Here is a 16,332-nt window from a genome sequence, read left to right on the forward strand (position 1 = left end):
TTGAAGTTCCACACTATCTTCCTCACAGTTCACAATGCTTCCAAGATTTGTATCATCCGCAAATTTTTAAATTGTGCCCTGTCTACCAAGGTCCAGGTCATTAATATATATCAGGAAGAGCAAGGGTCCCAACACTGACCCCTGGGGAACTCCACTACCAATCTTCTTCCAGTCTGACAAACATTCATAAACTACTACTCTCTGTTACCTATCACTCAGCCAATTTCATATCCATGTTGTGACTGTCCCTTTTAAAAAACAAATGTAACTCCTCTATTTATGAAGTGGGTGGGGGGGGGGGAGGTGGGAATGCTGGCGGAAGGGTGATGGAACTCGTAGTCGGACCTTTAGAAGGTTATAATACAATCAAGCAGATTCAACATCGTTTTGTGAAAGGGAAATCATGTTTGACAAACTTATTAGAGTTCTTTGAGGATGTAACAAGCAGGGTGGATAAAGGGGAACCAGTGGATGTAGTATATTTGGATTTCCAAAAGGAATTTGATAAGGTACCACGTAAAAGGTTACTGTACAAGAATTGATCTCATAATGTTGGGGATTATATATTAGAGGAAACTAACAGGAAACAGAGAGTCAATAAATTGGGCATTTTCAGGTTGGCAAACTGTAACTAGTGTGGTGTCACAGGGATCAGTGCTCAGGCCTCAACTATTTATGATCCATATCAATGACTTGGATGAAGGGACAAAGTGTATTGTAGCCAAATTTACTGATGATACAAAGATAGGTAGGAAAGCAAGTTGTGAGGAGGACACAGTTTACAAAGGCATATAGATAGGTTAAGTGAGTGTGCAAAAATTTGGCAGATGGAGTATAATGTGGGAAAAACAGAATCTTACTTACATGGAGTGAGACTGCAGAATGCTACGGTATAGAGGGATCTGTGTGTCCTCGTACATGAATTACAAAAAGTTAGCAGGCTGGTACAGCAAGTATTTAGGAAGGCAAATGGAACGTTGGCCTTTATTGATGGATATAAAAGTAAGGATATAAAAGCACATGTACTCCATTGTGTTTCAGGGTTTTGAGCACATGAGCTCCTCTATTGAGAGAGTGGCCGACCTCTTGGAGAACCATATGTAGCACCATGCTGAGTAGATGCAGCAACAGCACGCACAGAAAGAGTGACACTATCTGTAACATTGACTGCTCAGTGTCGCTGATGGCACAGAGATGCATGAAATTGATGCCAGCTGTGTCCCAGCTGCTGGCCTCATCCAGCATGCAAGGGCACCATGAAAGCGCTGAGGCAGTCGAAGAGGCTGCTGAGGGTTCCACCCCTCAGGAGGCACCGGCATCATCCCTTGCCACCTCGGCCCCTCTGTCTGAGGAACCATCCATGCACTAACGCTCTGTGAGAGAAGCTGCCCGTGTAATGACGCAGGTGCAGCAGCCCAGAGAGGATCCCCCACAGGCACCTCCAGGACAAGGACAGAAACCACAGACATCTCAGCCGTAAAAAGAGACAAGGCTGTAGGCTACCTCCACCTCATCCTTAGTCACAGGGACAGCAACCTGTAGGAGTGGACGTGAACATAAGGTGCCATGATGTTATATGAAATTATAGGTCACTTGGGTGTTTTTTTTGTGTTTGTATGGTCACTGATTTTTCATTTATTGTATTACTGATTATGCAAATGAGCAAACCTATATGTTATCATTGCTTGATATCAAAAGGGCCGTAGAGTGAAGGGCCGTTGGGATGGGGGTGTGGGGCCGTGTGGGGTGGGGGTGGGGGGGGGCTGGGTTTCATGCGGTGCAATGGTCTGTGTTGGGGGAGATGGTTGGCAGTGGAGACCCCATTTTCAATCAATGTGGGCGGCAATGGGATGATTCAGATGTGTGTCCTTACTGGATAACGGCTCTCTGTGATTGAAGGTGAATTACAGACTCATTTGTCATAAGGGCTGGGAGCCACTCAAGTGAAACACCGCTGAATTAGCATGGCCTTTGCGGCCATGCCAGCCTGCCGATCGCCATGAGCCCAGGGATGGCCTCGGTGGACTTCCTCCGGTCTTCTCTGGAGCACCCCTTTGTCCTTCTCTTCCTCCTCTTATCCTCCTCCCCATCCTCCTCCAAGGAAGAGATCCATACCAGGTCCTCCTTTTCATCCAGCTCCAAACATCTTTGCATAGTTGTGCAGCATGCAGAAGGCAACCAATTAATGAGAAACCCTGGCTGGCTCATACTGGCCGGCACCACCCGAGCGGTCAAAGCAACAGAAGCACATCTTCAGGATTCCAATGGTCTGTTCAATGCAGGTATGTGTTAGGAGATGGCTTGGTTGTAGCGCCCCTCTGCATTCATGGCTGGGTATCGGATGGACATCAGGAGCCACCTCTTAAGCAGTTAACTCATCCCCAGCAGGCATCTATGGAGGTTGTTGGCCTGAAGATTTGCAATGCCTGGGACTCTCAAAGTACACCTAATGTTTTGGGTAGTGCCTTCTTCCCCTTGCAGCCTCTGACTGTGCTTCTCTGACCTCCTGCTGACCAGGAGATGCATCATTTGAAGGTCCTCCTCACTATTCAATAGAGAACTCATGCGCTCAAAGCCCTGAGTTATGGTGGCACATCTTTCCATGACCCAACACTGCCTCAGGGAACTCTGACATAAGGGAGCACATCTCACACTGCTGGTCTAGGTAGAGCCTCCTTTCCAGTGACTCCTGAGGCCCCGTATCTGTGGCCAGCTGAGCAGGGCTGCGTCTGTCCTCCCTCCTCCGAGGAGAATGGCCCACAGATGTCTTTGCCTCACCTCCTGTACACTAGTGCATGCTCCTTACCCAGTGCCACCGCACCTAAGCCACTTGAGGACCCACTGAGATGACTGTATCAGCGCTGGTGGATGGTGCACTTTTCGGGCTGGATTTTGTGTTCATCCTGAAGGCGGGTTTCATGGCTGGGGGATGGGGGGTGCCGGAAAATCGGGGCAGAATCGCACACCACGGAACCTGATGCCGGGAATCCCGATTCCATTTTCCTTAGGAGCGGGATAGGTCGACGACAGCCTTCCCGCCCAGAGGTCAAATAAGGGCTTCTTTCTGCCACTGCTGGGATCTTACCAGCAGCAGGTTGGGGAGGGAGGGCCTCCACTGCGCAGGGTGGATGCCTTGGCAAATGAGGTAATTTCTGGTCCATGAAGGACCCCCAGAGGAACATCTGTACCCCCCCCCCAGGACACCCCTCTCCCTGGACTGAATGTCCACCACCCCCCCACCCACCCCCCACACCTCCACTGTCACTGGGGCTTTCTGGACTGGCCCTGGCAACCCCCCCTCATCTACCTCGGGTCTGGAGTTCCACTGCTGGTCCTGAGTCTGAGGCCTCAGCAGTCTTGACAGTGGCCACTGCTTCCGGTGGCGCTGCTGATACTACTGAGCTGCTGTTCCTGTGATAGGCCAGCAGCTCCTGGGATAGGATTCCCCGTCCCTAAGTGTTTAAAGGGATGGTGATCCAGCCTCCTTAAACATTGACCCTAAAAGACCAGAGGATCGCTGCAGAGATCTGAAATTTGCCGAGTTTCCTGTGACTTTTCAACCCGGTGCTGGGAGTACCGCCTCCTGCAAAAAATCTAGCTCCTAAAGTGTGATGGTGCTTCTTCTGAGCTCTGCTTTTTTTAAATTCTTTCATGGGATATTCTTTGATGGGATCAGGGCTTCACTGGCAAGGCAGGCATTTGTTGCCCATCCCTAATTATCCTTGACACCTGAGTGGGCTTGCTAGGCCATTTCAGAGGGCAGTTAAGAGTCACCAATATTGCTGTGAGTTCGCAGTCACATGTAGGCCAGACCAGATAAGGACAGCAGATTTCCTTCCCTAAAGGGCATTAGTAAACCAGATGGCTTTCATGGCACCGTTACTGAGACTAGCTTTCAATTCCAGACTTTTATTAATTAATTGAATTTAAATTCCACCAGCTGCCGTGGTGGGATTTAAATCTGTGCCCCCATGACATTAGCCTGGGCCTCTGAATTACTCATTAAATGACATTACCACTCTACCACCATCTCCCTATTGCTTCTTTTGGCCTGCTGATGGTGAGGGAGAAGGTCCCTTTGGCTTGATGGCAGCGCCTGTGGGAGACACAAGAGGAGCTCATGAGAGATAGCCTCAGAGAGCAGAAGCAGTGCTGAGGCTTCCCAAAGCAGCTCAGTGTTCAGTACGCTGTAGGACACAGTGGAATGCAATGCACCCTCTTAAAGAGTGTACTGCCCTCACTAATCACCATCTCCATCATGAGTGACCATCTCTCCATAGCTGACTTCCTCATGGTCTGCGATCCTGCATATTTCATTTGCTCCCTACTCCTTGGGTGTGCTGACTTGGAGGAAGGGAACTCCTCCAACCGTCTGGGCCCATTACCAGGCATTATGAGCCAGTTTCTCCTGCAAGGACAAAAGAGTCCCTGATAAGGAACTGCTGTCCTCCACTGACAATGCTAGCTGCTCCAATTCATTATAAGTTGCATATTTCAGTGCTGGCAGGTCCTCAGCAGCACTGTGGCTCTCAGCCATACTGAGGGGTCTGTAAGTGCCCTGGGCACACACTCTTCCCATGTTCAGGAGCAGCATGTGCCCTGAGGCTCCTCAGCTGGTGTGTCTGTTGGAGGGTGAATACCCAGAGGCCAGTCCTGAGGCTTGATGGTTGCATTCACTTTTCCAGAGTTTATCAGGTCATTGAACTGAAGCCATTGCACTGGAGCCAGTTCCTCTGGACCACAGTCCTTCTGCTGACTGTGTCATCTATATCCATCCATGCCTGCTTTATCTGGGAGGTGTCACGCTCACACAATACAAACTTATGAAGTATAAACCCAAAACAGACACTTTCCTGTAAAACAGAATGGAGTTGATAGGTCAGATGACCTTTTCTTTCCTGCCAATACACATGGACCTGGAAGAACCCCCAATCTAATTTTCATGTCTGAACAGTCTTAACAAAGTCATTAAAACGCAAACGACTTTATGGACATATGCTTGAGAAGTCATTAAAACACAAATGACCCTTCCTGTTGCAATGGCTGCATTTCTCCAACTAAATGAAAAAAAACTGGGTGCACAATACTGTTGCAGACTCTTTGGCTAGAATTTTTCATTGGGTGGGAGGTGCCGCACACCAGCTGAAAAATAAGTCGCAAGCCATCCTATGGCGGGCCTGGGGAACTAGGTTGGGATTCTTCACTCCCAGGGCCCTTAATTGGTCTTGGGCTGGACTTCCACCACCTTGAGGCAGGAAGTCCTGCCTAATGGAGCTACAAGCCAATCAGCAGGCTGGCACCTCTTAGTCCCAGCAGCATCACCAGGAGCGGTGGCCACAGCTGGGACTACACCCAGCCATCACAACGAGATGAAGGAAGCCCTGGAAGACAGGTAGGTTTTTAGGGCCCCACCGGGGACAATCAGTGGTTGGGGCGGGGTGGGGGGGTGGGGGGGTGGTGTGCACTGGGAGCAGTTAGGGCTCCAAGGGTGGCCCTGCTTGGGGCACAGGATGCCCGATCAGGACAGAACCCCCCCAGCCCGCAAGAAGGCTGCCTGGTTTTACCAGGTGAGGTTCTTGAGGCTTTTGCTGTCCGGCTGCTGAGGGTAAAATACCTGTGGCGCCGGGAAGAGGCCCTTAAGTGCCAGTTAATTGACTATTTAAGGGCCTTGATTGGCCTGGGGTGGGCGGGCCGTTTCTTGCCACCACCTACCCACATAAAATTGCAGCAAGGGTGGGAGGAGGTCGAAAACAGCCGCCCTGCCTTCCATTGAATTTTATGATCCCCGGCCACCAGCCCGCTCATTTGGGGGCTGTAAAATTCCAGCCTTCGACTCCAAACTTGAAATCCAGAAAATGGGTGTGAAAAGTTCTATTTTATCAAGATGGTATGTGGATGAGTGATATCCAGACTCCATTGTCTGGCAATGGCTACCCATCAGGACCTATTTATCAGGACAATGGAACGAGATGCTCTGGTCACATGACGGTAACTAGGTTTCTGATAAGGGGTTTTATTAAGGTATATTTGAGGCAGGGGGGACAAAAAATCTATACCAGTGAAGAGAAAAGACAAGGCTTAAAACCACCAGCTTTAAGCCACATGTAGGCAGAGACTCGAGTTGGCCTTGAACTCTCCACCTGAGAAATAGTACCAGGGCTTAGCCATTGAACTTTGACTGGAGTGTAACAAGAGAAATCTGCTACTGCAAACATAAATCAACAGCAAATCCATCCTCCTAACCCTTCAGTGCTTTCCTTCAGTGGACATAAGAAGGATTACAGGCCTGCCTCATTGCAATCTTCAGCCACGGGGAAAAGCAAGTGTAACAGAGAACACTTGAAATCATAAGAACTAAGCGCATGCTACTTTTATAATCGTAATCTGTTCTTGAGTGTGTGTGAATTTGTATGAGTGTGAGAGTGGGTGTAGTTGAGTATATTCAGGTGTTGAACCATAAACATTTATCTTTCTTTCAAAACTTACAAGAAAAACTGTCATTTGTCTGTTCCTGACAATTAAATCACTCAGGAGCTAAAAATTTTTTTTTAAACACGTTGTCTTCCATCAGTTGAGAGATGAAAAGGGGAAGCCATCCCTATCATCTCTCTCTTGTCTGTAACAGATTGTGGCCTCCTCCTGCCACTCACTGGGAAAAGGACCTCCCTCCTCTACCTCAGGGCCTCCAGCAGGTTTACATCTGAGAATCAAGGGACTGTCTTGCCCTGGGTTCCAGGTCTCTAGCTCTCTAGAGACACTGTGGAATTGAGATCTTCTGTGCTCTTGCAGTCTGCAGTAACAGCTTTCAAACGGCAGCCACAGTAATGGCTGCCATGATGCGCTGAAATTGGGCCCGCACTTCGGTCCCACCCCCGCAGTTGCGAACTGGCTGCCAAACCCATCTTCATGTCAATTAAGGGTGTGCCTCCGTGAAATTCAAGGCCAATTACTGTTTTTCCCGGGGGTGGGTTCAGGATCCATAAACGGTCCCAAGTTCTGTTTCCTGCCCCGCAGCAATAATCCAGGACCAAGGCTAAGTATTAGACTCTAAAATGTCTAAAATGAATCAATCAGTATAGCATCATAGTGTGTCATTGTCATTGTAGGCTTTTTACAATGGGTTAAAGGGCTGAATTTTATGAGTGCACTGCAAATCACGGCGACATGCTCTGATCTCGGTGGTCTTCCCAGGTGGATCCACCTTCGCTGAGCCCCGCGATATTTTGCATGGGAGCTCATTTAAATGGAGGGGGCGGAGCAGCTGCTCATGATGATGTAGATGCCCCATCCCCGGCAACGGTGTCCAGCGCCATTGCGCAGGCACATTTTTAAAGGGCTTCAAACCCTTCAGGTGGAATCAAACTTTTAAAGTTGCTGCCACCCTGAAATGACAAATAAAATTTCGGGGATACTTTCAGTCCCCTTTCCAACGCCCCCCCACCCCCCTCCCCACTGAGTGATCAATAAATAATAAAATAACCCATCCCCCCGGAAAATCAATTTTTTAAATTACAAACTTTCACTCCCAACTTCAGCACCTTTGACCCTCAACACCTTCCCACCATCCCCACATCGAATCAGAGCAGATTTCCCCGCTCACCCCAGCCCCCGCCCCCGCACTGAAATTTTCACTCCCCCTCTCCCCACCAGTGTCACACCTCGGAACTCTGAGCGGGAGTGCCGGCCACCGGCTGGAATATCGGCGTGGGACGGCTGTTGCTACCAGGTAGATAATTATTCATTAATTGTAATATGATTTGCATATTAAAATGAAGGCCCTGCCGCTGAGTGCCGGGGGAACCACGGCGGTAAAATGTTACAGGGCCGTCCGAGCATTAGGAGCTGTGGCGGGCCTCTCCCAGAAGAATTTTCCTGACGTTGGAAGGCTGGTAAAGTTCAACCCCATGTCTCTTGTATAAATACATTATTACAATTGTTATATCCTACTGATGTGGAAGGTTGACACCGAAGTGTATTAAATTGTCAGTTGATTGGTTATTGAGTACATATTAGTAAATTTAAATATGTATAATTTGTAAATTTAAATATGTATAAGTTAATTCTGCTTCCTAATGTTCAGCTGAAATTTGGGATCTTTATAGTGATGCAGAATGGTATTATAGTATATCAATCCAGACTATAAATTGACTGATTCTAGTTTATTTCTGAGTCATCGAGTAAATGCAGATTTAAATTGCTGATCATTCTCTTCACAAAACCAACCATGACAAAAAAACAGAATTTTTTTAAAAGTACGAGCTTCAAATCACTGTTGTGCACCCAGTAACAGAGCTGCAGAGATGACAAAACTCATGAATCTTGCAAAGAATTTTCACTTTGCTAATGGGCCTCATCACTGAGGAAATGTAGAGGTCTTCATTGTGCTCAGTTCATTGCCTACGACTCACAAAAGAACTTGAACAGAAGACAAACAACTCCAGACTGAGAAATTCCAAAGTCCTAACAGGCATAGACCATTCGTCCCCTTGAGCCTGTTGCACCATTCATGAGATTATGGCTTATCTTTAATCTAACTCCATTTACCCGCCTTGGGTCCAAATCCCTTAATACCCTTGGCTAGTAAAATCTATCAATTTTAGATTTAAAATTATTAATTGAGCTAGCAACCTCTGTCTTTGGCATGAAGAAGTGTTAACTAACTTCTCTCCTGGATGGCCTGGCTCTGTCTTCAGATCCCCCACAACTGGGGAAAAAAAAAGTTTCTCTTTATCTACCTTATCAATTCCTTTCCTAAATATCTCAATGAAGTCACCCTTCTATATTTCTGGAAATACAAGCCTAGTTTCTATAATATCGCCTCATAATTTAACCCTTGGAGCCTTGGCAACATCCTGGTGAACCTGTATACAATGACTTGCCAGCACAATAATCTGATGCCACAAAGGGAGGACACTGCACCACACCACAAGTGGAAGGACGCCCAATAGCCTCCCATTGGAGCCTCCATTGGTTGATCAAGCAAGTAATGTTTGAGGTTATGTTGACCAGGAATCCTTGCAATATCTTTAATTAATTTCTAAATTGTACTTTAATATTCTGAATATCTAACCACGATCAGATTAGATTGTGATAATTCGCTTCACACTGCCTCCACCTCTGTCTGGCTGCTGATCAAGACTAATCTTTAGACTCCATTTGCAAGTAATTTAAGGAAATACAGTGGGATGGGTTCAGTGACTTTCATATAAAAGCCTGAAAAAAAGGGATCCATCATACATTTCGTTTGACAGGAAATTAAGTTTGGAAAAATCTCAACTTTCTTAATTCACTAGGTGAAAAATTGGTAATGATACCAAACATTTTGTTACATTTATAGATTTTTTAATGAAATGACTTGATTAATTTTGCAATTTTATCAGCATAAAATTATAGAAGCATATTGACATTATTTCAGGGTCAGACTACCTTATTGTTTTAGTGCAGAAATACTCAACTGGGTTGCAGGACATGGGTACATACATACAATTCTTTACAAAGTAAGTTCCTGGTCTCAACTGGCCACCAGACTTGGAAGGGCCTGTGCTTCACTTGGAATGAAGGAATGGGATTTGGGGGTGGGGAAAATAGAGTAAGTATAACCCTAAAGAGGGAACAACCTTGAGCATGGAAAGAATGGAGGGAGAGGTGAGCAAATAAAAATAAGTCACCCAACAAAGAGTTTGTAAAGGCATCATCCCTCAATAAAGAAAATTAAAAGAGAAAAACAATAGAAGTGAAAAAGAATTAAGAGAATTTACCTTATAGGCTAATCCCCAAATCACTGGACGACCAATGAAAACACACTTTGCTCCAAGTGCTAATGCTTTCAGCACATCAGTTCCTCTTCGAATTCCTCCATCTACATAGACTTCAACTCGGCCCCTCACAGCTTCAACAATCTCTGACAGCACTTCTATCTGGAATGGGACAGTATATCTACTTAAGTATCAACTAAACACTTTTACAAGCACACTGCCCCCTGTTGATTACAGGGAGCAAAGAATGTCATGTATCGTTCGATTTTTTTCATTTAAGTGTCATATTGACAATCTCACTAAGTTGGCATTAATTTTCATTGCCAAGTAAAAAATGTTGAGGCTAGAGATCATTAGTCAAAGTTAACTTTTTTTTTAGCACAATGAGTGCTTGAAATACAAAATTTCCTGCCCACGGTTTGACCTCTGAAATTTCTGGCAGCAGCAACAGTGTCCAGCTAATTCCAGAACAAAAATGCCAATACATGGAAACACACGACTATGACAGACAAGAAAAGACCCAGTGATCTGTTCAGTCTGTCCCACAGAACTGCTATGCCTAGTGCACCACGATATACACTACCCACCCCACCTGACTGCCATGTGATCTTCTGGGAGAGGTGAAAATAAAATCAAACCCAGGCCAATTAGAGTCAAAAAAATCTGGAAAATTCCTCTCTGACTCCTTTGGGTAATTGAACCTAGTCCAGGAAAATGCTATGGCCCTCATTGATGATACATTGCACCTTTTAAATACTAGGTTATATCTGCCCCAGCCAGAAACATGTCCAGCTTTCGCTTGAAGGAATAAAGAGAATTGGCTTGCCCTTTGTTTTAAACAATTCTTTTAACTCAGTTTAAGGTCAGTGTTATGTCTCCTGTTCCCATAAGTTCGAAATAATCATACTTTAAACTTGGAAAGGCTGGAGTGCTTTGTTTATTCCATTCAGCTTCCATGCTAGCTGGTTGGGACTGCTGTAGACTGGCGTGGCGTTATGTGTCACATGACTCTCCAATGCAGCCGTGAATGTGGCTCTCTGGAACACTTACACATAACAATTAGTTCCTAGCTAATTAGTTCCTAGCTCTTTACAGATAATATAACAATGCATAACAGTCAAATATTTGTGGTGGTGTATCCTGAGAAAGAATATGAGCAAATTTGTTTTTTATTCATTTATGGGATATGGGCATCGTTGGCAAGGCCAACATTTATTGCTTATTCCTAATTGCCCTTGAGAAGGTGGTGGTGAGCTGCCTTCTTGAACCACTGTAGTCCATGTAGTGTAAGTACACCCACAGTCCTATTAGGGAGGGAGTTCCAGGATTTTGACCCAGCGACGATGAAGGAACAGCGATATAGTTCCAAGTCAGAATGGGTATGTGACTTAATGTCCTGAGGTATGACACTGGCTCCAGAGCTAATCTGCAGCGACTTCCGTGTGTCACTTGAAAAACTGAAATAAGTGTGTATCACTTTAACAAGACAGTTATTTTTCATTTGGATATTATTGGCTAAAATGAATAGAACTAAATCAAATATTTTTGTTTCTGATGGAGCCAAAACAAAAGTGACTTGGAGGGGGAATGAGCAATTCATACATTTTTTTTGATGCTCCCCTCTTTGCTACTTCAGCTGAAGCCTTAAACCACTTTAACAATTTCAATGTTCTAACATTTCAGTAATAGAGCCACTCCTACCCATGCATGAGACCATCATTGCCTCCTTTGCATTTTCCAGAAGGTGCTATTTTAGGAGGAAGTAAGTGGGTTCTTACAGCAACATGTATATAAACTTACAGTTGCCTGCACTCCATCCAGCTGTCTGCCTCCATGATTGGACACAATGATTCCTTGGACACCATGCCTTGCTGCAAGTTCAGCATCCTCCTTTGTCAGGATGCCCTTCAGAATGATTGGAAGATCAGTCAGGGATCGTAGCCATTGGATATCCTTCCAGTTTACCGATGGGTCAAGGACATCATTGTAGAGATGAAAGTTTCCACGACAAGCTTTGTCTTTCTGCAGCACAAAGTTATGTGAGGAATGTGCTACCTACGCATGAGAATTTATCTGCATGTCTCTCATATTCTGTGAAAATGATGTTGCAAAGGCCACTACATTAAAAATATAATGATCATAAATCTAAAGTGAATGTGGGAGGATGGAGGTAGTTATTTTGAAAATATAAATCATAGTAATTGTCTGCCCATATTTATACTTACTGTTGATAGCAATAACAAAAAAATGTATCCATCCAATCCATTATCCCTCATTTCTTATTGAGTTGTTGCTCGTACTACAATCTCCCCGGTTTCCAAGCGAACAGTTATCCATGACTCTACTGTCCAGACATTTTTATTATTCTCAAATGCTACATCATACATGAAGAAATTGAAACCAGATTCCTTAATGTCCTGAGGCATGACACTGGCTCCAGACCTAATCTGCAGGGACTTTTTGGTGTCACTTGAAAAACTGAAATAGGTGCGTATCATTTTAACAAGACAGTTATTTTTCATTTGGATATTATTGGCTAAAATGAATAGAACTAAATCAAACATTTTTGTTTCTGACGGAGCCAAAAAAAAATTGTTGCACAGTTGTGTAACCTACCACTGAAGTGCTCTCTCTCACACATACTCATTTAGGAGGAGATATTTCTTAATTGTCAAAGCTCACATTCTTAATGCACTCATACTAATTCTTCAGTGCATTACTTTTAGTCAGGTGTTAATTTGTTTATTTTCAGTTGGTTAATAACTGCTAAAATGTGTGGAGGAATATATTATGAACATAGTAAGCATTCAGAAATGAACTTTACCCCACAGTATTATACAGTAGAGAATCATAGAATCATAGATTACTGCAGCACAAAAGGAGGCCATTCAGCACATCTAGTCTGATCTGGCTCTTTCAAACAGGAATCCAGTTAATCCCAATTCCCTGCTCTTTCCCCTTATCCCTGCAATTTTTTTCTCCTTTAATTATTTATCCAATTCCATTTGGGGGCTGCTATTGAATCTGAATCCACCTCAGTATGAGGCAGTGCATTCCAAATCCTAATCTCTTAATGCTTAAAAGTTTTTCCTAATGCCATCTCTGCATTCTTTGCCTATCACCTTAAATCTGTGCTCTTTGGCTTTTTACTCTTAAGCCATTGGAAGCAGTTTCTTTTTATTTACTCTATCAAAACCCTTCATGATTTTAAACACCTCCATTAAGTCTCCTCTCAGCCTTCTCTGCTTTAAGAAGAACAATCCCAGCTTCTCCCATCTATCCACATAACTGTAATCCTGTATCCATGAGCCATGCTTATAAATTTTTTCTGTACCCTCTCCAAAAGAGGAGCACATAGGGTAGGTGGTCTGTATGGGGATTAGACTCATGATGTTAGCATTGATATCACCACACTCTAACCATCTGAGCTATCCAGCACCAAATTAAGGTCCTAACTCTGTATTGGTCAGGAATCAAATGCAGGTCTCCCACATGGCAAGTGAAATTTCTACCCTCAGATGACCAATGCTTGGACAGAAGAAGCCCATTCAGTCCATTGTACCTATGCTGGCTCTTTGAAAGTGCTATCCAATTAGCTCCGGATGCCGGACAAGCAGTCTGATAATTTAGAGACAGTGGAGGAGTCAAGAGAGGTGGGAGTGAGGTAGAGCCGGATGTCATCAGCATACATGTGAAAACTAATGCTGTGCTTCCTGCTTCCATTCCGAGATTCCAGGACCTTCATCAGTGCTCACAAATCCTTAGAGCAAAAACATGGTTGAGGAAGGGCAGGACCGTCAGCTCAATATTCCAGGGTATAGAATCTTTAGGTGTGATAGGGGAGGGTGTAAAAGACGAGGTGGCATTGCACTGTTGATCAAGGAGTCAATTACTGCAGTAAGGAGGGATGATATCTTAGAAGGTTCCTCAAATGAGGCCATATGGGTACAACTTAAAAACAGAACAGGGGCAATCACTTGGCCGGGAGTGGACTACAGGCCTCCAAACAGTCAGGGAGAGATAGAGGAGCAGATATGCAGGCAAATCTCAGAGAGGTGTAAAAACAATAGGGTAATAATAGTAGGGGATTTCAATTTCCCCAATATCAACTGGGATAGTCTTAGTGCAAAAGGCTTAAAGGGGACGGAATTCTTAAAATGCATACAGGAGAGCTTTTTGAGCCAGCATGTAGAAAGTCAGACAAGAAAAGGGGCAGTACTGTACCTAATCCTAGGGAATGAAGCCAGACAAGTGTTAGAAGTGTCAGTGGGAGTGGAAGTCTCAGTAGAAGCAGCTCCTTGTAGGAACGTCTACATCAGACCAGTGGGAGTCATTCAAAAAGGAAATAGTGGGCTAACGTGTTCCCAACAAGGCAAAGGGTAGGACCAACAAATCCAGGGAACCCTGGATGTCAAGGAATATAGAGAATTGGATAAGGAAAACAAAGGAGGCTTATGGCAGATACAGAGCGCTGAAAACATTGGAGGCCCTAGAGGAGTATAGAAAGTGTAGGGGGGGTACTTCAAAAAGTAATTAGGAGAGCAAAGAGGGGACATGAAAAAAGCATTGGCAGGCAAGATAAAGGAAATTCCCAAGGTGTTTTATAAGTATATTAAGGGTAAGAGGATAACCAGGGAAAGAGTAGGGCCCATTTGAGACCAAAGTGGCAAGCTGTGAGTGGAGCCGGAGGACATAGGTGAGGTTTTAAATTATTACTTTTCATCTGTGTTCACGATGGAGAAGTACAATGTAGGTGTAGAGATCAGGGAGGGGGATTGTAAAGCCTTACTGAAGTCCATGTAGACTACATCAACTGCTTTACCCTCATCTACACATCTAGTTGCCTCATCGAAAAATTCAGTCAAGTTTGTTAGACACAATCTCCCCGACAAAGCCATGCTGACTATTCCCGATTAATCCCTGTCTCTCCAAGTGGAGATTAAACCTGTCCCTCAGAAATTTTTCCAATAGTTTCTCTACCACTGATGTTAGACTCACTGGGCTGTAATTACCTGAACAAATTAGCATTGAAAGGGAGGAAGGATTAGCTGTTTTAATGGGCTTAAAAGTGGATAAATCCCCAGGCCCAGATGAGATGTATCCCAGGCTGTTATGTGAGGCAAGGGAGGAGATAGCAGGGGCTCTGACACAAATTTTCAAATCCTCTCTGGCCACAGGAGAGGTCCAGAGGACTGGAGGACAGCGAATCTGTTACCATTCTTCAAGAAGGGTAGCAGGGATAAACCAGGTAATTACAGCCCAGTGAGTCTAACATCAGTGGTAGAGAAACTATTGGAAAAATTTCTGAGGGACAGGTTTAATCTCCACTTGGAGAGACAGGGATTAATCGGGAATAGTCAGCATGGCTTTGTCGGTGAGATTGTGTCTAACAAACTTGACTGAATTTTTCGATGAGGCGACTAGATGTGTAGATGAGGGTAAAGCAGTTGATGTAGTCTACATGGACTTCAGTAAGGCTTTTCATAAGGTCCCACGTGGGAGGTTGGTTAAGAAGGTAAGAGCCCATGTGATCCAGGGCAATTTGGCAAATTGGATCCAAAATTGGCTTAGTGGAGGCAGAGGGTGATGGTCGAGGGTTGTTTTTGCCAGTGGAAGCCTGTGACCAGTGGTGTACCACAGGGATTGGTGCTGTTTGTAGTGTGCATTAATGATTTAGACATGAATATAGGAGGTATGATCAGTAAGTTTGCAGATGACACGAAAATTGGTGGTGTCGTAAATAGTGAAGAGGAATGCCTTAGATTACAGGATGATATAGATGGGCTGGTAAAATGGGAGGAGCAGTGGCAAATGGAATTTAATGCTGAGAAGTGTGAGGTGATGCATTTTGGGAGGACTAACAAGGCAAGGGAATATACAATGGATGGTAGGACCCTAGGAAGTACAGAGGGTCAGAGGGACCTTGGTGTACTTGTCAATAGATCACTGAAGGCAGCAGCACAGGTAAATAAGGTGGTTGGAAGGCATATGGGATACTTGCCTTAATTAGCCAAGGCATAGAATATAATAGCAGGGAGGTTATGATGGAGCTGTATAAAATGCTAGTTAGGCCACAGCGGGAGTACTGTGTACAGTTCAGGGCACCACACTATAGGAAGGATGTGATTGCACTGGAGAGGGTGCAGAGGAGATTCACCAGGATGTTGCCTGGCTGGAACATTTTAGCTATGAAGAGTGACTGGATAGGCTAGGGTTGTTTTCCTTAGAGCAGAGAAGGCTGAGGGGGAACCTGACTGATGTATACAAAATTATGAGGGGCATAGATAGGATAGTTAGGAAGATACTTTTTCCCTTAGCGGTCAATAACCAGGGGGCATAGATTTAAGGGAAGGGGCAGCCGGTTTCGAGGGGATTTGAGGAAATTTATTTTCACCCAGAGGGTGGTTGGAATCTGGAATGCACTGCCTGAAGGGGTGGTGGAGGCAGGAACCCTCACAACATTTAAGAAGTATTTAGATGAGCACTTGAAATGCCATAGCATACAAGGCTATGGGCCACATGCTGGAAAATGAGATTAGAACAGATAGGTGTTTGATGGCCAGCACATACATGACGG

At 44.8% G+C, this 16,332-nt stretch overlaps 1 protein-coding gene across 2 annotated transcripts in view; it reads right to left on the bottom strand.

The window, feature by feature from the left end:
* LOC137377753 (2-Hydroxyacid oxidase 2-like) overlaps positions 1-16,332 on the bottom strand; it is an 88,017-nt gene that overhangs the window by 10,014 nt on the left and 61,671 nt on the right. For both annotated transcript variants that reach the window (XM_068047764.1, XM_068047763.1), the window contains 2 exons: positions 11,556-11,777; positions 9,759-9,917 (listed from right to left, as the gene is read on the bottom strand). In XM_068047764.1, the coding sequence (XP_067903865.1) occupies positions 9,759-9,917; positions 11,556-11,777 (381 nt within the window). The remainder of the gene's footprint in view (positions 1-9,758; positions 9,918-11,555; positions 11,778-16,332) is intronic.

This window comes from Heterodontus francisci, chromosome 15, assembly GCF_036365525.1.
Source record: "Heterodontus francisci isolate sHetFra1 chromosome 15, sHetFra1.hap1, whole genome shotgun sequence".
Taxonomy (NCBI): domain Eukaryota; kingdom Metazoa; phylum Chordata; class Chondrichthyes; order Heterodontiformes; family Heterodontidae; genus Heterodontus; species Heterodontus francisci.